The sequence below is a fragment of the Bicyclus anynana genome, chromosome 16, assembly GCF_947172395.1.
Source record: "Bicyclus anynana chromosome 16, ilBicAnyn1.1, whole genome shotgun sequence".
NCBI lineage: Eukaryota > Metazoa > Arthropoda > Insecta > Lepidoptera > Nymphalidae > Bicyclus > Bicyclus anynana.
The window spans coordinates 15,029,138-15,054,594 of record NC_069098.1 but is presented as its reverse complement, the minus strand read 5'-3'; the positions used below and the strand labels follow the sequence as shown (position 1 = coordinate 15,054,594).

General features: G+C 37.9%; 2 protein-coding genes across 2 annotated transcripts; one reads left to right on the top strand and one right to left on the bottom strand.

Annotated features, from left to right (window-relative positions):
• Nucleotides 1-2,949: 2,949 nt before the first annotated feature.
• LOC112056382 (transmembrane protease serine 9-like) lies at nt 2,950-15,393 on the top strand. The gene is made up of 9 exons (XM_024096804.2): nt 2,950-3,001; nt 4,391-4,616; nt 5,347-5,581; nt 6,026-6,199; nt 6,821-6,962; nt 11,779-12,004; nt 12,784-13,018; nt 13,787-13,960; nt 14,859-15,393. The coding sequence occupies exons 1-9, from the start codon at nt 2,950-2,952 to the stop codon at nt 15,003-15,005; spliced, it is 1,611 nt and encodes a 536-aa protein (XP_023952572.2). The 3' UTR covers nt 15,006-15,393.
• Nucleotides 15,394-18,290: 2,897 nt separating this feature from the next.
• Nucleotides 18,291-25,366, bottom strand: LOC112056386 (chymotrypsin-2). Its single transcript, XM_052886341.1, has 5 exons — nt 25,357-25,366; nt 22,653-22,941; nt 21,066-21,300; nt 19,735-19,905; nt 18,291-18,523 (listed from the first exon to the last, which is right to left on the bottom strand). Exons 1-5 carry the CDS (start codon nt 25,364-25,366, stop codon nt 18,326-18,328), a joined length of 903 nt encoding a protein of 300 aa, XP_052742301.1. The 3' UTR covers nt 18,291-18,325.
• Between the last annotated feature and the right edge of the window lie 91 nt (nt 25,367-25,457).

The following is a 25,457-nucleotide window of genomic DNA, read 5'->3' as shown; positions in this document are numbered from 1 at the left end:
AGGACATTATCCTTGCTAGAGTAAAGTGTTACTATACACCCAGATTTCCACTTCAACGGAGGTATATAAAGTAAAGATCATTTGATCACGTACCCGCGTGGTGCTGGGGATGCATACATGATGAACTGGATACGCACGCCGCTGCTTGCCCAGTGGTTAGTGCGAACCCATCCGCGGAGGTTGCTGGAAGCAAAGCATTCGTTGTAGCCTGTAGCAGAACTAGGCGTTTGGCGGCTTGGCGCAAACTATCGATTACGTATAATATAATTTACGTAGTTTGATCATGCCGACCCGGTCAGCGTTCAAGTCCACGATGTTCATTATGATTTCATCAATTAATCTGGGGACTGGGGATCACAGCCTTTTGCTAAGCCATCATAAAATCTGCCCATCTTATTTAAGACCGTAAATAACGATACCTCAGTAAATAGTACCTACGAATTGAGTGAATGAAATGGTGGAGGACGTACAATATCGCTTTACATTAATGACCCTCAGGGTACAAAATGTTGAAACATTATGGAATCGCTACGGATTTGAGACGCAGAAAGCAGGGTCACTATCCATTGCCCTATGCGATAGCCGCAAAGTCCTCTGAGAGGTCACAGAATCTATTCTGGACCCAGCGGAGGGGGTAGGGAGCTCATGTTGTTAGGACCCTCGAGACTCACGTCTGAAGAGTTGTGGATCTTTACGGGCCGGAGTATTTTGCCATTGTGCAGATGGCTTCGTGATTCAACAACCAGAGGGGTACGTTCGAGCCCCGCGGAGGCGGTAACTGAAATAACAACTGCATATAATATGTCTTACATATTTTATTGTCGCATTGTATTGATAAAGCTCTGAGCGGGTATTTAATAAATCTAGGGCTTAGGTAAAAAATTAAAATGATAACACATTTCATAATCTCTTTAAGTACTCGTAAATTAGTTTTTTTATATCTTTAGAGGCTTTAAAAGATCTCAAAAAATAATAGTGTTGACTAACGGACGCCCGCAACTTCGTTAGCGTGAAAATCACTTTTTCGTAAATCCCGCAGGAACCTTGGATTTTCCGGGACAAAAAAGAAGCCTATATGTTGCTCTATAACCTCCTCTATCTTTCAATCAAAGTTCAGTTTAAGTAGCTTCAGCCGTTCCAGGGAATGGCTTTGACAAAGAGATAGATTGACAGACAGATAAAAAATTTAAAAAGGCTTGTTTGTTTTTCAGTATCGTGTAAATAACTATTAGAACTTGAGAAAACACAGTTATCTTCAAAATCACAGACAGATACTTTTTACAATTTTATTTTTATGTATTGAGTGTTGATGATGATAATAACAACTAGGAATATAATTTATACTAATATTATAAATGCGAAAGTAAGTCTGTCTGTATGTTACCTTTTCATGGCTAAACGGCTAAAACGATCAAGATGAATTTTGGTATTATGATAAATGGGACCTTGTAGCAGGTTACTAGGCAGCAAAGGCTACTTTTTATGCCTAAAATATAAAGAGAAGGTGGTGAAATAGGGGTTGAAAATTTGTATGGAAAGTCGTCCATTTTCAGTGTAACAGTTTATTAAATCATTAAAAAAACGAAATATGATTCAAGAGTTTTTAAATTTCACCCTCTAAAGTGGTGTAATTTTACATTGATTTCCACGCAGACGAAGTCGTGGGCGTAGTAATTTATATTAGCGAACCACGACACGGCTTATGTACTAATCCGAAACAATTAAATAAAATGAAGATTACCCAATGGTGATTGATGACTAAGAATATTGTTATTTTATTATTGGATGACTATAATAATAAATGTGACCCTCAGAAGTCAAAACAGAAACCAGGACTAGTGACCAGGGCGTAGGGTTATGGAGCTACTTCAAAATCTTGGCCACTTTTGTACATATGCATTTCTCGATTTCTATCTGAATTTCTTGTTTCGTCCTTTTTAGGCTCTTTTTTAATGTGGTCGGGTTACAGTATTTAAACTTTTTTTTATTGTATGGTCTTTAGGGATATTTGTCTCCCATGGCACAGTAAGCTCTACAAGTACTTTACGTTTAATTTGTTTAAAACAATAGAATACGTCTGGTCTATCTGGGTTTTTTAATGTTTTTCATACGTATCCATTAATATAATCCACTTAGGTTCAAATATTTAGATTAAATAAGGCTTGCTTGTAAAATTTAATATAAAACCTGCTTTTTTCATTCAAGTTATTCCTCTATTCTGAGGTTAATTTGTCTTTTATATATTTTGCCTAACTTGTCAGGGTTTTTAAATTTAAATTATTACTCGTACTGTGAATTTTGCCGGCCTTTAGAAACTGCTTTTTGGAACAAGTGCCCCCGGTTTACCCCCTGTAACCTTGCCCTGTCCAGCACAGAGTGTTACTTTAGACATCTGGGGTGTGATTCCGCTATTTTATACTCGTCGATGTAATTTTCGCCTATAACAAGTTTCATTAAAATTTGGACTTTATTTCCAACGTAGTTGCCATGGAAATGCATTATGTAGTATTAGAACTCATGACTAGCAAACGTCAGTGACTTCGTCTGTGAAAATTTCGAAGTAAAACTTTAATTGTATTTACCACCATATTACGCCGTCGGAGGCTTGAGATTTTCCGGCATTTTTACATTTACCATCATACTTCTATTAATTTACAATTATATACACAATCTTTTTCATAACCACTATCTATTGGTAAAAATCGCTTGAAAATCCGTTCAGTAGTATTTTTATATCAAAAAACTGATAGACAGAGAGACAAACGATATGGAGGACTTCGTTTTATTATATGAACCTATAGATTAACGCGATTATGAAATAATAATCTACACAATAATGCAAACTTTCCTGATATTATTTATTAAATGCTTTTTATCAAGATTAGGATATTTCCTGCATATAAATAGCTGAGTTTGCGGGTTCAGTGGTACTCTAGGTCAGAAGAAGACATGGCAGTAAAAGTCGCGTTGTTGTGCCTCACTGTCTTCCTTGGCAGCAATGGTAAGATTAATTTATCAGTTTAATTAAGACCCTTACCTATGCTGCTTTATTTATGGCAATCGTGAGAGTAGGTACCACGAGACCAAGATCACTCTCTGCAAGACCCGCATTCGTACCATACTGCCAAACGCTAGTGTAGTATTTGTCCATCGCCCAAAGGACTCATAGACTACTGTCCAAAATACCATAAAAGTAGGGCCTCAGATTCATAATTAACTCAAAAACTTGAGAGTGGTATTGTAAATATTAAAAACCGGCCAAGTGCGTGCCAGATAACGCGCAGTATAGGGCGTAGATTAAATGAGCAATTTAAACCCTTATAATGCAAGAACACCGATAAGAACACCGATAGTGTACATACTATCACTTTATACACAATATGGGATAAAAAGACGGAAAATAAATAAAAAAATTACACAAAGGGCAATAGAAAGAAGTATTTTAGACATATGAGAAACCCATAAAATAAGAAGTGCAAGGATTAGACAAAAAACAAAAGTTACAGACGCCCTAAAACATGCACTGACACTTAAGTGGCAGTGTGCCGGCCATAATAATCTATCACGTTACTCTGATGAAAAATGGACATCACACTGTACTGGACTGATGACATCATAAAAACTGTCAGATGGGATAGATAAGTACAGCAAAGGAAAGGGAGAAGAAGTGGATGGACTTAACATACAAAACTCTGACTTGTCCAATACTCATAATAAAATTGTAACAGATATTTTGAAAATTTTTGTTGGAGGGCATTATACATATAATCGACTAGCTTACGCCGCGCGGTTTCACTCGCGTGGTTCCCGTTTCCGTGGGAATACGTTGATAATATATAGTTTCCTTAGCCTTCCTCGATAAAACCTTGAAAGAATTTTTCATATTCCTGAGATCAGCGCGTTCAAGAAAACAAACAAACTCTTCAGCTTTATAATATAGATACTGAAGCCAAAATAATATTTTTTTAATTTTTTGCTGTCTATCTATATTTTTGTCTGCCCGTATTTTTGTTGAGCGGAAAAGTTTTGGAATTGAAAAAGAAAAATGAAATTTTGTATGACTATTCTGAAAATCAAATTTCTCTTTCGAGACTTACTTTATAAGATTGTGTCAAAACAGTTACTGAAAGTTTTTAATTTTGTGAATTACTAGTTTTTAATCAAAAAAATTAAAAGTAGTAAAAATTAACTTTTTACGTATTTAATGACATTTTTGGTTTTATCTTTAATAAATATTATCGATTCGATAGTATCGATCTACAGATCTTTTGATTCTGATTCACAGATCTGAATATTGGTTAAGTAGTTCTCTGGCGAATATCTAAGTAAATATTATAATCGAAGCTGAGCTTCACACGGTTAGAGCTAATGCGGTATAAATAACCTTCAGCCTTCCCACTTGAGGAGGAACAGGACATGTCCGTCTTCTTCGACCACACCGACGCTAGCGCTCGCATCATCGGCGGCAGCAACGCCGGCAACGTTCCTCACCAGGTGGCGCTGACCACCGGCAACTTGTCCCGCACCAAGGTGTGCGGAGCCAGTCTCATTTCCAATAGACACGTGCTCACTGCCGCCCACTGTATGAGATCCGTCGGTGGCAACAACCCTGTCAGGTTAGTGGTACACGCATAAGTTTAGGTGTCTTCTCGTCTTACAATAAAATAGCCATTCGACTGAGATCGCCTGTGTTCGTAGACAGTTTATGTTGCTAGAAAGTGGGAAGGTGGCAGGGCAAGACAATGCAAGTGCAGAAAATATTTTTGGCTTCAGTATCGATTACGTAATGCTCTCCAACAGAAATTTTCAAAATACCGTCAATGAACAGAATTGGACCTTATACAGTTTTTATTATAGGTAAAGATAGATTTAAACCTGTCATTCCAAAGGCAAAAGTTACACCTCACAGCCAATTGCCTAACAAAAAGTAAAGCATCATTATTGACACTTTTTCCTTTTCAGCTTTCGCCAGATTACCATCATGTGGAGTATTATTTCAGATCTAATGGCTACAATGTACTTGTCAGTAATTCTATCCCAGTAGAGCAATCTCTGCTACTTTCAAGAGTTGACGCTCAAGGAATCTCAAAATCGAAATCGAAAGCGAAATCATTAAGAGAACTGTTAATACTTAATTTAGTTAAGTAGATAGTAATACATGCTGTAATATAAAGGAACTATCTACTGTAGGAAAGGAAGTATTGAACTATCCAAGACGCCCACCATTCTGGAAAAAAGGCAATAAGACAGGTCACGAAGTATTTTTTCCCTCATCTCCTAAAACTTATAAACTCAATTTTTGCGCCCAACAGATGTGTGCCTCCGTAAGAATGCTTTTACTTACAGCTCCCTCCGCGGATGGGCGGGCACTAACCGCTGGGCGAGCGGCGGTACTTCTATACGGTTCAGCCGCGGCCTCATGCACCACCTTTACCACCACGCTACCATAAAGAACGACATCGGTATCTACACTGCCAGCGCGAATATACCTCTCTCCTCTTCCGTACAAGTCATCGCTCTGAGCTGGGATTTCATTGGAGCTAATGTGCAGACCAGAGTTACCGGCTGGGGTGCTACCTCGGTGAGTTTTACAATTAATAAAAAAAAATATATTTTTTTTAGCAATACTTGGTTGTACCTAAAAGTTTCTAGTGTTTGTAAACGTACAATACTTACTGGTGCTAAATAACACACATTTCTGTTTAATAACTGTGAATTCTAATTATTTTTGATGATTTTATTTTAATAAAAAATATAAGCATTTTTCGTAAATATTTTTAGAGAGCTGGTCTCAAAATGATTGGTCTCCTATGGTACACATATCCTTTTTTATTACAACTACCAATAGATGGCGTTTTTAGAGAACTTTGAAACAATCCCTTTCTATACAATTCAAGAACCTGTTGTAATGCAGTAATGCCTGAGGCTCATAGGTTTGAGCCTCGGGCATTACTCAGGCGCTTTACTTTTTATTTTTGAGATAAATTTTACTTCAACCCTGTGGTCAAAAAGACGTCCTTTTTAGCATGGAGGTCCTCTTTCTCCCAATCTTCTGGAGCTTCGCGCTCCGACTGTAGACGGCCAGCGCTGCGTGAACGAAGTCCGCCGCGTGGCCGCGCAGGTCAACATCAGAGTCCCGCACGTCGACCCCGCCATCGAGATCTGCACCTTCCACTCTCCCGGCCGCGGCACTTGTCACGTGAGCTAATACTTCACTAATTGCATCGCTATTTGACAATTCGCAAAAACCAGCAGAAGATACGCTAGACAGATTAGATTCCAGGGAGATTTGTCAAGGATGTTTTTTATTCAATGACAACTTAGCCCTTGACTGCGATGTCACCTGATGATAAGTGACGATGCAGTCTAAGATGGAAGCGGGCTAACATATAAGAGGTCAAAATCAAAATCAAAATCAATCCATACTTCTGACGGTTTCTACATTGCATCGCACCGGAACGCTAAATCGCTTAGCGGCACATCTTTGTCGATAGGGTGGTAACTTCCACAAGACCAGACCTTAGCCAAATTAGAAATTATAAAATCATAATCTGACTCGAGCTGAGAATTGAACTAAGGATCTCCCTGTGAACCATATTACCAACTACGCCAGATAGGTTGATGTTTAGTTCTCATTCACAAAAATCTTCGGTCCTACACACAGTCTATGTAACGCTGTAACCCATAAGTGCAGTCTAAAGCGTACCCTTAAATTGCAATTTATTACATTTGTACACTTCGTAATCTGCACGTCTTGGCTGAATATTTTTTTAATTTATTTACTCTTCTGGGATTCTAGAGTTTTTGTATTTTTTCCCAGGGTGACTCCGGCAGCCCCCTGGTGCGCACTGACCGCAACCAGCAGATCGGCATCGTGGCGTGGGGAGTTCCCTGTGCCCGTGGCGCTCCTGACATGTTTGCGCGTGTGAGCGCCTACAGGACCTGGATTCAAAACGCTATGCGTTAATTGGCAAAGATTATTTAAAAATAAATGTTTTGATAACAATTTATTATTTTAATGTTAAGGCTTTTGTCCATTTTTGGGTAGATAGGAATGTAACGGAGAGGAGAGTAAGAGAGGAGAAAGAGGGAGTACCACTCAAACTCCCCGACTGCCAACTTCACCTGCTAGTGGTGAACTCTGCAGATAGACAAATGGTGATATAACCATTTCCACAGACTAGACCATCAAATGGCACAGCTTACCGTCAGGTCAGATGGCAGCAGTGACACCGGTGCGAATAGTGTATCCCTGTAAAGACCAACCCACATGCCCAACGTGGGTATTAGAGATGAATGAATCATGATGATGATGATGAGAACTTTTCTAGTATCATAGTCATTTTCAGGTCATTATAATATGTAATTCCTACATTTGATGGATCATTACAGTTTAAGTTTGACATTATAAGAATAACATAACATTGAATTTTTGAAAACTTCTATTATAAATTAATAAAGTATCGTAATGTCAAAGATTATTCACATGCATATTGTAATACATTAATAAATTATAATAAGATCAAGTGCAACACTTTTGATGCCATAGTGGCTTAACTTAGGTAACAGAGTGTTATCAATACCATCGAATACTTTGAGCAAATCACAGAGCACACCAATAGCACTCTTAAAATTTAAAACTTAGAACAAAACAGTGATACGTCTAATGGTGCTTATTAATTAGGCCCGAATTATAAATCAAATTGTACTTGCAGAATGTATAAAAAACGCCTTCCAGACTGCCTTGACAAATACACACGACTGCACTATTGCTTCTCTATTATACTGGGCGTTTCAGCCGTAGACATACCCATGAACATTTTACTGAAGGATCGCTTAACGACTCCAGTGGATGTCTGTACATTTAAAACTCTCAGGACATTATCCTCGCAAGAATACAGTGTTACTATTCCCGATTCCCAATTCAATGGAGGTAAAGGACCCTACTTTAAAAGAAGTTCAGGAGTTGATCTGCATATACTGAGCCTGAAGTTACCATTGAGAGCTTGTGGTAAGGCCGGCATGGACGTGGACGCAGAAAGCAGAAAGCACTTTCCACTACGCCACGCGGCTGTCTAAACGTAGGCGTCCACTGATCCGCATCGTATACGCATCGGAGGCATCGCATCAAACGGATTTTATTAATCTTTGCGTCCATTGATCCGCATCATACGGATTACATCGAAGGAATTTTATCTACTGTTTAGTTTGATGCGATGCGTCCAATACGTACGATTCGAATCTGTGGACGCATACCAAAATAGTCAATAGACAAGATAGCCGCCAATAGAGCGGAGTTTCTGGTCTAACTGAAGAAAGTCAAATTCTTTTAATCAGCTCCTTAAGGTTCTGATCGTCCTTTGAGCGGTTAGATCATAAGCTCGGCTATTCAGAATCCAGAGGTAAATTTTAAAATGGAGCGAGATTCAATTATGGCGCCTCTCCTGTTTGTTCCTAATAATATGTAGATACCTATACCAAATTATGAGTGTAAAGTAAGAATGGAACGCAAAGATCTCGACCATACTCTGGGGTGACCAATTGAATATCAGGCGCAGTACCGTCTACGGTTGACTAGGATTATCATTTAGACGCACTCTAGGATTTGGCGCCTGGAGCGACTGCTCCGTTCGCCGTATGGACGGGCCGGCTCTGGTTGTAAGGACCCTCGAGACTCAACGTCTGAAGAGTTGCGGAACTCCGCGAGCCAGAGTGTCGTTGCCATTGTGCATTGTGCGTAATCCAACACCCTGCAGGGTACATTGGAGTCCCGAGGCGGTGACTGCATTGGCGTATCTATCTGGCCTCTGAAACGGGTCTACTGATTATATTGATGTTTCTTTGTATATTTTGTACTAGCTGACGCCGCGCGGTTTTACCTGCGTGGTTACCGTTCCCATAAGAATACCGGAAAGAATAATATATATCCTTCCTCAATAAATGGGCTATCTAACATTGAAAGAATTTTTCAAATCGGACCAGTACTTCCTGAGATTAGCGCTTTCAACCAAACAAAGTCTTCAGCTTTATAATATCAGTATAGATTTTGGCGTTCATCATAGAATTATAAATCGGTAGCCCAGATTTCCAGGGTGGGCACTGGATCTTTCAAGGGTGGGCACGGACATCCCCCCCCCCCTATATACGCCTATGGGTGACTGAAATAGCAACTGCATCTAATATGTCTTACATATTTTATTGCCGCATTGTGTTGATAGAGCTCAGTGCAGATATTTTATAAATCTAGGGCTTAGGTTAGGTTTTATTCAAAAAATTAAAATGATAACGCATTCCATAATCTCTTTAGGTAATCGTAAATTACTATTTTTATATCTGTACAGGCTTTAGAAAATCATTTATATTGTTGACTACCAGACGCTCATAACTTCGTTAGCGTGAAAATCAGTTTTTCGTAAATCTCGCGGGAACCATGGATTTTCCTGGATAAAAAGTAGCTTACATGTTGCTCTATAATCTCCTCGTAAAGTTAAAGTTTTGTTTAAATCAACCATACCAGCGGTAAGAGCCGTGATAGCCCAGTGGATATGATCTCTGCCTCCGATTTCGGAGGTTGTGGGTTCGAATCCGATCCGGGGTATGCACCTCCAACTTTTCAGTTGTGTGCATTTTAAGAAATTAAATATCACGTGTCTCAATCGGTGAAGGAAAACATCGTGAGGAAACCTGCATACCAGAGAATTGTCTTAATTCTCTGCGTGTGTGAAGTCTGCCAATCCGCATTGGGCCAGCGTGGTGGTATTGGCCTAACCCCTCTCATTCTGAGAGGAGAGTCGAGCTCAGCAGTGAGCCGAATATGGATTGATGACGACGACCAGAGATTAGCCCAGACAAACAGACAGACAAAAGACAAAAAAGGCTTGATTGTGTTTTAGAGTCCTGCAAATATCTATAAGCACTTGAGAAAACACTGTTATCTTGAAATCACAGACTGACAGTCAACCCCTTTTTTTTATATGTATCGAGTGTTGATGATGATAATACCAACTAGGAGTAAAATAATTTATATTAGCGAACCACAACAAGGCTGATACACTAATCGCAAACAATAAAATAAAATATAGATTACCTAATGATGATCGATGATTAAGGATGTTGTTAATGGGTGGCTATAATAACAAGGTAGGAAAGCGTATCCTTCTAACCTTCAGAAATTAGAACAGATCCCGGGACTTGTGACTAGGGTTATGGAGCTACTTTAAAATCGACTTACACCGCTTGCATCACGGCTGTGTTGTTCTTCAAGTTTTATTCGAATTTAAAGTTTGTTTCTATGGGATGTCACTGATCGGACTGACTGACGGATGATTAAATGTCACTAACAACGAAGCTTTCATGGAAACCAACGATATCACAGCGCTGTAAGTTTACAGAATACAGCCTTTTTGACGGCCTCCGTGGCGCAGTGGTTTGCGCGGTGGATTTACAAGACGTAGGTCCTGGGTTCGATCCCCGGCTGGGCCGATTGAGGTTTTCTTAATTGGTCCAGGTCAGGTGGGAGGCTTCGGCCGTGGCTAGTTCCCACCCTACCGGCAAAGACGTACCGCCAAGCGATTTAGTGTTAGGTTTCATCCTCCTCCTAACAAGTTAGCCAGCTTCCACCTTAGACTGCATCATCACTTACCATCAGGTGAGATTGTAGTCCGTCATACTTCAATCAATTTACAATTTTACATACACACACATACTATCTTGACACATTACATACCGAAACCTTCCTCATATACCGCTATATCGAAATGCTGATAGACGGACGGACAGATTCTATGGAGGACTCTGTTTTATTATATGAACCTATAAATAAATGCGATTATGGCATAATCTACACAATAATGCAAACTTTCATGATAATAATTAAATGCTTTTTATCAAGATTAGGATACTTAGTGCATATAAATAGACGCGTCAGCGTGTGCAGCGGTATTCCAGGTCAGAAGAAGTAGACATGGCATTCAAAGTCGCGTTATTGTGCCTATCAATCCTCCTTGGCAGCAATGGTAAGAACAGTTTAATTTAGACCATTGGTTCCCAAAGTGGTTCAGGACCCCCAAGGGTCCACAGAAGACTCAATAGGTGACTACGTTGGCGTGATAAAAAAAGGGGGGTTCATGGTCCATAAAGGTTAATCTAGTTTTATACTGAATGGAGTGTTTTAAATAAAACAAGTTAGAATTTATTGGACCCTTGTGCTGTAAATAAGTATATTATGTTAATTGATCAAAAGTAAAGTTGGATAGAATCACTTTTTTCAGCACTAAGAATTTAATAAATATAATTTAGCAATCCATTATAGTGTATGCTGCGGGTCAACATACACCTATTTAGACAGTCGATCTGTAAGAGAAACTCTATTCGTGCGTCGGAGCTGGCACACACTTTTTTGTAATAAAGAAGCTTATTATAAGCCGTGATAGCCCAGTGGATATGACCTCTGCCTCTGATTCCGGAGGGTGTGGGTTCGGATCCGGTCCGGGGCATGCACCTCCAACTTTTCAGTTGTGTGTATTTTAAGAAATTAAATATCACGTGTCTCAAACGGTGAAGGAAAAACATCGTGAGGAAAACTGCATACCAGAGAATTTTCTTAATTCTCTGCGTGTGTGAAGTCTGCTAATCCGCATTGGACCAGCGTGGTGGACTATTGGCCTAACCCCTCTCATTCTGAGAGGAGACTCGAGCTCGCGAGGGTTGAAATGATGATGATGACTATAATCGAAGCTCGCGTCACACGGTTAGAGCTAATGTACAAATAACCTTCAGCCTTACCACTGGCGGAGGAACAGGACATGTCCATCTTCTTCGACCACACCGACGCCAGCGCTCGCATCGTCGGCGGCAGCCACGCCGGCAACGTTCCTCACCAGGTGGCGCTGACCACCGGCTCCGGGACCCGCAGCAAGGTGTGCGGAGGCAGCATCATTTCCAACAGGCACTGCCTCACCGCCGCCCACTGCATGAGACCCGTCGGTGGCAACAACCCTATCGGGTAAGTGATACAAGCATTAGATGTCTTCTCATTCTATAATATAAAATTATTGCACAACACACTAGGTTACAAAAAAAAATGTAATTATTTTAAGGGTTTGGGCGTTTTTATAATAAACTACCACATGAAGCCACTGGCATGTCTCTCAAAAAGTTCAAAGTGTTTATTAAACGCAAGCTTCTAGGAAAGTCTTAACATAGTGATATTTAAGTGCACTATATTGTATATGTAATGATTATATGTATATTGATAAGTGCACTATACGACTGTGTACTTAATTCTAGATAATTTTGTAAAAAATTTGATGATTGCTGTGGTAAAAAAGAGTGCTTAGTGAACTATCGAAGGCACCCAGTATTCCGGGAAAAGGGCAGTAAGACAGGTCAGATCACGAGGTGTTTTTTCCCTCATTTCTCAAAACTCACTTTTTCCACCCAATAGATGTTGCCCTAGGTTAAGAATGCTTTTCCTATTAAAATTGAATATTACAGATTTAAAATGTACATTTTAGTAATATAATTATAAAATGTTTACTTATAAAGTTATTGTAAAGATGTAAATTTTAAATGGTGAAATTGTCATTTGAATCATTAACTACTTAATAAATAATTTGCATGCCAAATTGGCAAGACACATTTACCATCTACATCTACCGACCACCTGTATATATGTATAATGCATGTATCTGCAAATAAATAAACTGATTGATTGATTGATTGATCGATTGATTGATTGATTGATTAATTGATTGATTGATTGATTGATTGATTTACTTCCAGCTCCCTCCGCGCATGGGCAGGCACCAACCGCTGGGCGAGTGGCGGCCATGGTATCCAATTCAGTCGCGGCCTCATGCACCCAAATTACCACCATGCTACCATCAAGAACGACATCGGTATCTACACTGCCAGTGCGAATATACCTCTCTCCGCTTCCATACAAGTCATCGCTCTGAACTGGGATTTCATTGGAGGTAACGTTCAGACCAGAGTTACCGGTTGGGGCAGAACCTCGGTGAGTTTTCGTAACTTCGACGTTCAAATTATATCATAATTAAAATTTAATTTTTTCTTCTATCTTTAAAACACCGGACGCCTATGTGGTAATCCAGAGTAAAATCTATTTCCATTCCGAATTTCAGCCAAATCGCTTCAGTAGCCACAGCGTAAACAAACATGCACACTAACTTTCGCTTTTATAATATAAGTGTGATATCATTTTACTGACGAAGCATAAGTAAATGTAGCAAATATTTACTTTGTTCTTAGTCAGTAACAACATTTTACAAATTTTGTAAACGTACTGCACATAAATACCATACATTTCAAAAACTATTGTGAATTCTCATAATTATTGGTGATTTCTGTTATTGTTAAATAAGTTTGTATGTGAGAATTGTAGGTCAAATCTAAATAAAACGTTATAGTTTTTTCAACATCGTTAGGAACCCTTCGCACGAGTTTAAGTCACACTTCTCCGGTTTTTGAAGTAAATTTTTTTACGAGCTCTTGGGGACCTGGGGAGTAAAATGAATGCGTTACGAAAAAAAGTGTAATCGGGCGAGGCTTTTATGCGTACTGCTATAGGTGTTGAAGCATCCATTGTTATTTTAAACTACCAGTAGATGGCGTTTTTAGAGAACTTTGGAACAGTCCCTTTTTATACATTTCAAGAACCTGTTGAGAAACCAAAAAACTTACGCATAGATGCATAGATGGTGCTTTGTTTTTTTTTTATCTCTGTCTTGCGGGCTATAACACGCTCGTTTTTTTTTTATTTTAGCATAATGGTCCTCTTGCTGCCACTCTTATGGAGCTTCGCGCTCCTACAGTAGACGGTCAACGCTGCGTGAGCGAAGTCCGCCGAGTGGCCTCGCAGCTTGGCATGAACGTGCCGCACGTCGACCCCGCCGTCGAGATCTGCACCTTCCACTCTCCCGGTCGCGGCACTTGCAATGTGAGCAACTTTAGTTAACTTAGCATAATTGTTTCTGTAAGGTCCTTTGTCCTTACTGTAATAGCAGTAAGTCACCGTCTCACCACTACACTACACATAATGGCCAGCAGTACACGTCCGCCTCCTCTCGATGCCACAGACAGACTGCCTTGCCCCACTACCGGTGTATAAATACACAAACTCTACAGTTTCAATTTCGGATTGTCAAGTTAATCTGCAAAAACAAGCTGAAAATACGAGGATGATACTGAAAATGTCAAGGATTTTGCGGTGCCCCGCGCAGTTCCCCCCCCCCCCCCCCCAACTATCATGGGAATGTCACCAACGAACTTGGCGAGCTATAAGTGACAAATGACAATGCTGTCTACGATGGAAGCGGGCTAACTTGGAAGAGATATGAGTTTATTCTGCCAACCACTAACTGCTCCAGTGAGATCGTTAAAAATTTTCAGTGTGCCTAATGGGAGTTATCAATATTTTCATACTGTTACTATCGCGTTGATCTAAACGCAAATTTATATGGAATTGAAACAGTAGTGCTACTAGATGGCGCTGTTTCAATTCCTTAGAAATTCGCGTTTACGTTACGCGATAGTAAACAGTATCAAATTGCCACTAGGCCCTCTGTTCTCTATCACGTAACCAGAAGATGGAGAATTTCGACTTTTAATGTACAGCAAAGTTATTCGCGACTAAAAAATTGTAATGATCGCGGACAAATTGTGATAAAACTACTCAAGAGCACCCTGACCTTGGCAAAATGAAGCCTTCTGAAGCATATTTCGGTCCTTTCTCTGTAACATTGTCTCCGAAGAGTAGCTACTGCTTTCAATTTGCATACAATTAAATTTTCTTGAATATTTTTCTGGAAATTCTAGTTTTGTGTTTTTTTTTCCAGGGTGACTCTGGCAGCCCCTTAGTGCGTTCTGACCGCAACCAGCAAATTGGCATCGTAGCGTGGGGGATCCCCTGCGCCCGCGGCGCGCCCGACATGTTCGCGCGCGTCAGTGCCTTCAGGACCTGGATTCAAAACAATATGCGTTAATTAACAAAGAATATTTAAAAATAAATATTTTGATACCAATTAATTCTTTTAATATTAACCCATTTGAGGTCACTGTACGCAACTGAGTACAGACATATCCATAGGTGTAGATTGTAGAACTCTGAAAGTTAAGTAGGGTAATCATGTAATTTTACTTTATTATAAAACTGTTTAAATATTTTGTTAAACATTATGCGGGTAGTCTGACATTTTTTGATAAATAGTGTCAGTTGAAGTTTCATCACGGAAACATTGTGCACGTAAGTGAATGATATTATATTTTTTTTCATAACCATCGATTAAAAGTTTGTTTTTTCATAACATGTGTAGAAAATAGATGTCAAAGTAAGATTTGAATTAGAATTCAATAAGTTATTTGCAACCACAATGAAACTAGGATCATACAAATTGTATTGTACGCGTTTGCGTACAATGACAACATACGTAAGTAAAATAACTGGTTTAGTTCACATATTCCTTAAAATGAATAAACAGCAATTTACACCTCGAGTATGCTACATAGGGCTTGAGAAAGCTGTTGATGGTGTTTTACGAAATAGTGATGACGATGAAAGTGATTTTGCTATTATACTAACAGATCCAAGTGCATTTATTGATGAAGAGGAAGGTGCCGAAGAGGATATAGCAGGGTGTTTCATGCCGCATGATATACCTGACACTATGAGGTATTTACGAATCCCGAAGATGGCAGTAACGACGATAGTGATGATTAACCACTGGCGTCAAAAATAAGACGACAAGATGTTACCCGCCAATCCGATCCAATGCCAATCTGGCGGTAATGTGCCTCTTCATACATTCAACATCACAATGCGATTCGTGAAGAGCTAAGAGGCCTAAACCTATACAAATATTTGAAAAGATTGTTGATATGCATATCATATAGCAAACTTTACGCAAATCAGAACAATCGACACAAGTTTTGATAATATTTGGATATCACAAGTTACCCCCAGAAACAATGTAATGGTCTCTAGATCAGATGATGCTTAGAATTCATCGACAAATCTCTATCAAGACATAAGTTCCGGGATATAAAAAGAAACCTTCATCTTGTTGACAACAACTTAGCAGCAACATCTAATGATAAAAGATAATGCAAAGATAATGTAATGTAAAGTGTATGTACAATGTAACAGTCCAAAAAAGCGAGAGAAAACAGATGTAGCGATAACACATTTATCTCAAACTATCAACAAAAATATGGGTGGTGTTGATGAACTTGACCAGTCTATCTCTTTATACAGAATTGATGTACATGGTAAAAAGTGGTGGTGGGTGTTATTTACTTACATTTTGGATTTGTCTGTTGCTAATTCTTTGCGTTTATATGTAATGAGTAGTGATACTAGTAACGATAAACGAGTAATGATACTATACTATGAATAGGTCACTTTCACGTCAAAACTGACACACCGCTGCAGTGTGTCCTTTGTCTTGCAAGAGTGCGCTGGTAATGCAAGCAGTGTCTCAAAACACTTTGTGTTGAAAAACCGTGTTTAGAAATTTTTTATACATAAGCGGTCATTGTACTCAGTTGTGTACACCCCTGTAATTTCATGAAAACTAATATTTTTCAGTATTTTCTTTAATTTCATGCTTTTTTCTTTGTTTTTTAATAGGAAAGTAAAGATTATTTAAAAATATCATTTGTACTTTTCATTTGACCTCTAATGGGTTAAGGCTATGGTATAATTTTGGGTCAATTTGGGATCGGGAGCGGAAGATATCGTACCTAGGGCATATTTTGCGAGACGAAAGATACCGTTAGCTTCAAACCATCATGATGGGCAAGATTGCAGGCAAAAGAGGCGTAAGAAGAAGAAAGAAGTCCTGGCCACGAAATATAAGGGACTGGCATAAAGACAGTCGAAGAACTTTTCCGCCTAGCCATTGGCAAGGAAAAGTTTAGAAAGCTGACCGCCGACCTTCAGTAATGGAGAGGCACTCTAAGAAGAAGATAATTTTGGGTAGATAGGGATGTATGGGAGAGGCGAGTAGGAGATGAAAGAGAGGGAGTATCAGTCAAACTCCCCAACTACCAATGAGACTCTGGAGATTGACAAATGGCAGTAAAACTATTTCCACAGACTAGACTATCAAATGGCCACAGGTCGGGCAGCAATGACACCGGTGCGAATAGTCTACCCCTGTGAAGACCAACCCGCATGCCCAGCGTGGGTATTATAGGACTAAACCTTTCAACGGATGGATAAAAACAAAGGGTTGCCCTCCGGGAGAGCGGCAGAAGTATAAACTTGAACTTGTTTCTGAATCGTCAATAACCAACAAACTTACAAGGAGTAGGATTTTTTACTTACGGCTCAGAAATAGCAAAAGTTGTCTCAAAGTATATTGCATTATTATTTTAACAGGCGTTATTAAATTTTTTTTTTAGTGTTCCGTAGTCTACAAGGTATCGTTATAGTTTCCCATGATCGACTGTCCGTCCGTCTGCCCGTCTGTCCGCAATTTAGCGCAGAAACTATTACTACTAGAAAGCTGTAAATTAGCATGAGTACGAACATTAAAGCTAATTTCAGCCTCAGGTTAAGTTTTTTATCCCTATTACATTTCACATTCTCTCCATATATTTCAACCCCTATTTCACCCCTTCTGAATTTTTTTTTGCTAAAAAAGTATCCCATAACCTTCTCCATATTATGGTCTCATTTGAATTTAAAAACCGTGACAAGTCTCATTTGAATTTTTATTCAGTAGTTTCAGCGTTATGCCCGGTCAACAAAAATACGGACAGACAGACAGACAAGAATGTCTTCAGTATCAATTGTATAATGTGCCCTTCAATAATTTTTGTCAAAATAACTTCAATGTCCAGAATTTGACATGTTACAGTTTTATTATTATAACAATAAATAGATATAGATTATACATATAGTTGATGAGAGTTGACGTAGACAATGTATTATTTATTCAGTACTAGTGGACCCGGTCAAGCTTCGCTTTGACTTATGTGCACTTCTTCCCTATCCCTACTCTACACTACTCTACCCCTACCATACCCTACCCCTTGACTCTTAAACGTTTGCATGGGAAATATAAAAGGGTTGTTTTTATGGTTTTCCCGGCAATTATTCTAATTTTTCTCACCTTTTAAACCTTCCCTATACCTCCACGAACATTTGAAGACCAAAATAAGATAAATCCGTTCAGCCGTTCTCGAGTTTTAGCGAGACTAACGAACAGCAATTCATTTTTATACATATAGATGGATTGGAAAATAATTGTACAGTACTTTTCCACACGTAACTTTATTCTATAACTTAAAAAATAATAAATCATCGTTTACAAGTATTGTGCGTCCGAAGGGTCTCTGTTACAAAGCTCTTGTAGCCGCTGACCCGAACGAACACGTCAGGGACTCCCCTAGCGCAGGGGATGCCCCAGGACACGATGCCGACTTGCACATGCTCTTCATATATGACATGCCCATGCTGTTGTCTTAATATTTTCACCAGAGCGCTGCCAGAGTCACCCTGAGAATTGAACATCAAATTTAACAATTATTGTTTAAACTCAAACATCATGACTTTTAATGACTAGGTCTACGCGGTCGGACTCATCATCGAAGGGTGGTGGTTCGATCCCCCACCGTTGGACTATTGTCGTGCCCACTCTTAATACAGTATTTCCCGTTCTAGTTGAAATGGAATATTGGTCAAATTAAAAAAATATGGTTATCTACAAACAGGCCTTAGAATAATACATTGTTTAGAGTAGCTAGCACCTGACCGCGACTTTTTTCACCCTTAGACCTGCGAGAGCCTTGTTTTCCCGTACTGACTGCACGAACGCTCGCTACGTAACACGTTACCTTACGCCTCGTACCGTCGGTCAGTACCTTCGACCATTAATAACAGGACCTGCCTCGCTAACCGTTACCCCTATGGCTAAGATCAAAAATCAATGATCTAATGCGTTTATAAAAACTGTTGCTATAGAATCGATATTTCATTGTTGTAATCGTTTTCGTAGTGTAAAAGGCTCCCTAAAAATGCCGGTTAGTGTATTTGAATGGCATACAAAACTGCCAAAAAAATGTAGTTTAGTAAAAGATGGAGTAACGTTTCATTTGTAAGAATTTCTACCTTCATTTTATCAAATTTGTAATAAAGACAATTTCTAAAAACAATCGATTCTTTTGACGGAAAAGTAAAAAATTGATCAAGTAATCGAATTTTCTATGTATATATTCTGCGGATAGTCTAAGCCATGTGTTGGTTAATCTGTGTAAAAATTACGCGTGTGTATATTAGGAGTCAAATTTATAGTTGTGTGTAGTGTATGGACACAATATATTTAGTAGTCTTAAATATTTTCGATGTGTGAGTTTACCTCGTCCCGACAGACTTTTTTGTTGGTGAATTTGGGTGCGAAACAGGTTCATAGTCTAAATAGTCAAAGGTCAGTACCGACATTTAAGTAACATTGATTTAATTTTGTTACTGATTAGGATGAAAGATGCAGACTACGACATTATATTGTACCCATGCAGACGACAATTTAAACGAAATCCTTTTTCCACAAAAATAAACATTTTAAAACTTCTCCTGCGGGAGTGCGTTCTCATAATCAAGCCTAAAGAATAAGTTTTTTAAGGGGCTTTGTAATGAAATTTTTGTCTTGCAGCTGAGAGTAACTCGAAAACTAATGACGTCACTGTAAATCCAATATGGCGGTTGCTTACATTGCACATGCCGGATCCCAGTCCAGCGAATGTGCACATCTCGATCTTGGGGTCCACGGGAGGAGCAATGACCCCGGCTCCCGCAGCTTGTAGCATGCGCTCGTGGCACTCTTTGGGGGACAGAATTTTGACGAGCAGAAGCTGGAGCCAATAAGGTATATTTTCCCAAGCCTGGGGACAAATCGACGATTAGATGTTAAGAAATATTTCGATCTTAATACAAAATAATAATAAGCCTTTTATTAATCCAGGGTACAATGGTTTAGGTTTTAAGATCAACTAAGATCTTAAAACCTAATAGTCCGGGATCCGTAGAACATTTTGTACAACAGAGGACCTAGTAGCAGTTTATTACTGTGACGATCACGTTGACGTAAACGCGAATTTCTAAGGAATTGAAACAGCGCCATCTCGTGGCAATCCTGCACAACTGTTTCAGTTCCATATAAATTCCCGTTTACGTCAACGCGATAGTAACAGTATGAAACATTGAAAACTCCCACTAGGCACACTGATCATCTCTCGATGAGACGATAAACTTTTTTTTTACGAAAACTCTTGATTCTAGTAGCTAACTGAGTAACCAGAAAATAAAAATTTGCAGAACATTAAGTTGTATAGCTATTAAATATAAACTTTTGGTAAACTAACAATAACGAGGTTATTAAAAGTTACTAACCAACTTTAAGAATTTTCGTAAATAAAAAAGTTGATTGTCTCATCGAGATAAAGCTACTCACTAAAAATTAAATTGTTCACAAAAACTAAAGAAATAAGATGTCGTATTTTTATTTGTAATTATTGATTGTTATATTAATTTACGTAATTGTTGTTAGTGTTAAATTTTGAAACACAAATTATGAAAAAAGTTTGTATATGCGGATGTCAAGGAGACGCGTGACGTTTGTTTTTTTTAATCCTCATTCTGTATGATCTTTGTTCTATGTAAACAAAAAAACGATGTTTACAAAAGCAGTATCCTTAAATAAATTAATTAATAAAATGTAAAATAACATATAGTAAACCGTTAATCAGTAATATAGAGAACTATAGGAACTACTATTTCAAACACGTACACTATTTATTTATAGAAAATTATGGTTATACAAATCAAAAACTGGGGTTGTTACTAATATTACGTAATTAGTCTACGGACGGCCTAACGGACTAGTTAGTTAATTAGTCCGTTCACTATTCAACGTTGTGGTTGGTTGTGGTCGACTGCCTAATGCCTATGCGCGACGCGCGGGCGCCGCGGCTTATAGTGTTGCAAAACGTTTATAGTGATGTGCTATAGAACTTCTTTTATTGAAAATCTGGGTTTAACTTACCCCTAGACGTCCCCAGCCAGCGACGTATCCTTTTTCCCCGCCACCCACCCAGTCGAAGTTCAAGGTGATCGGACGAACCCTGACGGTGAACGATATTTCCACTGCGGTGATCAGAATGCCGATGTCGTTCTTGATGGTCGCCCAGTCCCAGTCTGGATGGTTCCTGTAGCCGCAGAACTTTATCACGACGTAAGTCGCGTTCCAGTAGTTCGAGCCTGCTAACCCGGTGAAACTCCTAAAAATTTAATATTTTTTTTTGTAATAATTTTTTTTTTTTTTTTTCATAATTTTAACGTGGGTCTAAGCAGTAAAATTATGGAAAGCCCGGCACCCTGTATATCCACTACAATATACTCATAGTATATTGTAGTATACAATATCGGTATCAACCCATATTCGGCTCACTGCAGAGCTCGAGTCTCCTCTCAGAGTGAGGGGTTAGGCCAATAGTCCACCACGCTGGCCCAGTGGGATTGGCAGACTTCACACACGTAGAGAATTAAGAAAATTCTCTGGTATGCAGGTTTCCTCACGATGTTGTTCCTTCACCGTTTGAGACACGTGATATTTTAATTTCTTAAATTGCACACAACGGAAAAGTTGGAGGTGCATGCCTCGGACCGGATTCGAACCCACACCCTCCGGAATCAGAGGCAGAGGACGTATCCACTGGGCTATCACAGTATACAATATACTATGAGTATAAAAAATATACTCATAGTATATTGTAGTAGATATACAGGGTGCTTGGGAGTATTTCCCATAACTATGGGGTTATATTTTTTATCGAAAATTAATTAAAAATGTTCAAGGAGCACGTGTTCTAAAATTGATATTTTATTATTTATATAAATAAAAATATTTCTTTGTTAAATAGATTTTAAAATGTATCCCATAAGCACATAGACAGTTGGAATTATTTGAATTACTTTGTATGAAAACACAAAGAGATTGCATTTTTTAGTTAAAAAATATTGTATATGCAGTTCGGCGCCTATAAGTGGACTCGTCAACACCTTGAAGTTATGGGAAATACTCCCGAGCTACCTGTATAAGCCCTATACCATAGATTACTAAACTAATTTATGTTGGTACCTACCTGACCCATGATTTAACGGTTTAATGTCTCTAAACCTACGCCCATGATCTTTTTCGGCGTCAGAGGGAAAACCATTGTCACTTACACTCTTTCGCGATTGCAATATTAGTATGATGACACGTCTGCATTATACATTACTACACGTAAATTGTCTATAAGCAACTAAAAATACATACATAAATAACTACTTAAACCTAAAATCTTAAATAATATGTTCCTAATTTAACAATTACACAAAGAAAAACAAGTATTTATGTAAAACTAGCAGACGCCTGCGACATCGTCCGCTTGGAGTTCAGTGTTTCACAAATCCCGTGGGAATTATGGATTTTTCAGGAATGTAAAGTAGTTGTGTGTTAATACTCAGTAAAATCTATTTCCATTTTAGCCAAATCGCTTCCGTAGCCGCAGCGTAAATGAGGAACAAACATACTTACACATACACACACACAAACTTTAGGCTTTATAATATTAGTGTGATGACTTACTCAGAAAGTTCACCCCAGTGTACAAAAGGTTCAATGCAGTGAGCTGCAGTCAGTACATGATGCTTACTGATGATGGAACCGCCGCAAACAAAAAACTTTATCACGTCGCCTGTGATGAGAGCCACCATGTATGGAGCGAAGCCTTTCGGAGCGTCCACTCCACCTACTATGCGTGATGAGAAGAAACTTGTCACATCGTACGCTGGCTTAGCCTTTTCAGATGTTTGAACTTGAGCGGTTTGAGCTATTTGAGCGGCCTGAGCATCTTGAGTGGTTTCCAATGGAATTCCTGTACAAGATTTTTATATAAATAAATTAACATTTTAAATGTGTTTACAATAATAATGTTGTAAATTATTTTTATTTTAATTGTTCAAATTAAAATATTGTATACTGTTGGCCTCAGCTGGGATCCAACCTGCCAACTTAAAGGACAAAATGCGATCCACTGCAACTTTACAGCAATCATAGACATATATGCTGCAATACAATTAACAGTTTTTATTTCTTCAATTTATGTAACTGTTTAAAAAAATGTTGTTTAGAATGACAGACTAATTTATTTATTTTTGGTTTTTGAAAAGTGTGTCGGATCATGTTTATGATTCATTACTATATACAGGGTGCTCGGGAGTATTTCTCATAACTCTGGGGTTATATTATTTACCAAAAATTAATTAAAAATGTTCAAGGAACAATTAATTAAGAAATTAATATTTTCGGTGTAAATAATATTTCTTTTGGTATTTTAAAATGCAAGGATAGATATAGGCGTGTGTTACATTGCTAGTTGGAATTATTTGAATGACTTTGTATAAAAACATGAAAAAAAAAATTTTTAGTTAAAAAAAAATATTAGTTATGCAGTTCGGCTCCTATAAGTTGCCTTGTCAACCTTGAAGTTATGGGGATTACTCCCGAGCACCCTGTATACATAATTGTTGTTTTTTATTTTTGTGAAAATATAATATAAAAAAATGGGTTACAAATTAAAATAAAATATTATTTACCACTGGATAATTGAAGGATAACAAATATAATTGCTAATTTAGTAAACATGTCTACTTCTGATGACTTCAGATGTGTTTGCATACAAATATTTTTTATTATACGGTATTTATATGCAAAAACTTATAAGATTCTAATCAGCTCGATAATATTGGTAAGTTAATCGAACTTTTGGATTATTAAGGAACCGTTGTTGTCGTATGATGACTCAAATCGAGTCTGGTAGATTATCTTGTACAAAGAACCCTGAACCTTTAGATATGTCCTTGATACAATAACACACAAAAGAAAAGTAGGTGGACTATTATAATTGTAATCTATGACGTATCGTATCTTCTAAGATTAATTGTTTGTTAGTCATTATCAATAAACATTTTTATCAATAATTATTAGATACGTAGGTGTACCTTCCTTAGACCAGGCGCTCTGACGAGTTGTGTGTGCATAATATGAGGACCGCAGTCCGTTCACGATTTGAAACTGAGAAAAGCATGCTTTGTTGGTGTAATTTGTTTTTTATACCCCGACCCCTTCAATACCGTGTTACTGTTAATGTAATAAAGATATGCTTTTCAACAATTTTATTCTTTGTTTTAATAGGAAGATGCAATTGTTTATTACTATTAAAGACACTATAACGAATCCATTAAAACACAATACAGGGTGCTTGGGTGATTCTATGAGGAAAATTACTTAAAAATGTTTTAGGAACATGTATTCTCAAATGAATATTTTCGGAGTAAAAACTATTTCTTTTATAAATTGATCTTAAATTGTGTTCCTTATAACGTCCTTATAATATGACCTTAGACAAACTTATTCATGAACTTATCAGTAAAGTGCTGAGTGCAAGTTGCAATATCTCGTCGATATCTATAGTCTTACCACTACGATTACGTATTTTAGAATGCAAGGCGTGTGTTACGATAATCGGAATTATTTTTATTACTATAAATGAAAACATAAAAAGTTTTTTTTTTGTTGAAAAAAATAGTTATGCAGTTCGGCCCCTTTATGTGGACTTGTCAACACCTTGAAGTTATGGGAAATACTCTCGAGCACCCCGTATAGTTAAAAATTAATAAACTCACTTCACTTCGATGTTAAACACTGGATTCCAATGAAACTTGGCACAATTTTATATTAAAAGAAAATTTAACCCTTTAGGGGTTCAATTTCGAAAATTCTTAAATGACATTATTTTTAATATTTGCCTGATAAAAATATAACATTTCTTTAATATGTAACTTGAAAAATGAAGGAGGTTTCTTACTACCTTTACTATTCATACTTTTAAACCCCTTTTTCACCCCCTACTATATTTTTTTACTTTTGCAACAAAATTACCTACCCTACGACCGTCGTCGTAATATTCGTTTAAATCATGCCAAGTTTCATTAGAATTAATTCAGTAGTTTTTAAGTGATGTATTTTTAAATAAAATAAATAAATATATTTACACAGTACCTACACACATCACTACTTAGCCCCAAAGTAAGCGTATAGTCTATGTTACGGGTACCAAGATACTAGATAGTTGATTTTTTCGTAACACACTTAATGTACTTAATATTATGAATAAACTACATATAAATACTTATATAATGTTTAAATATTTGTATTTGATCATTTGGATATGTACTCTTAGCAAAACATGCAATAAAACAGTTGCAACGCAAATGTTGAGTGCATTTACCAAGGAACATATTTACTCAGGAGGCATTTACTAACGAACGAAGAAGTTCAAGAACGTTTAATAAAAAAAAATAACATAAATTGGACAAGCAACGTTCAGAA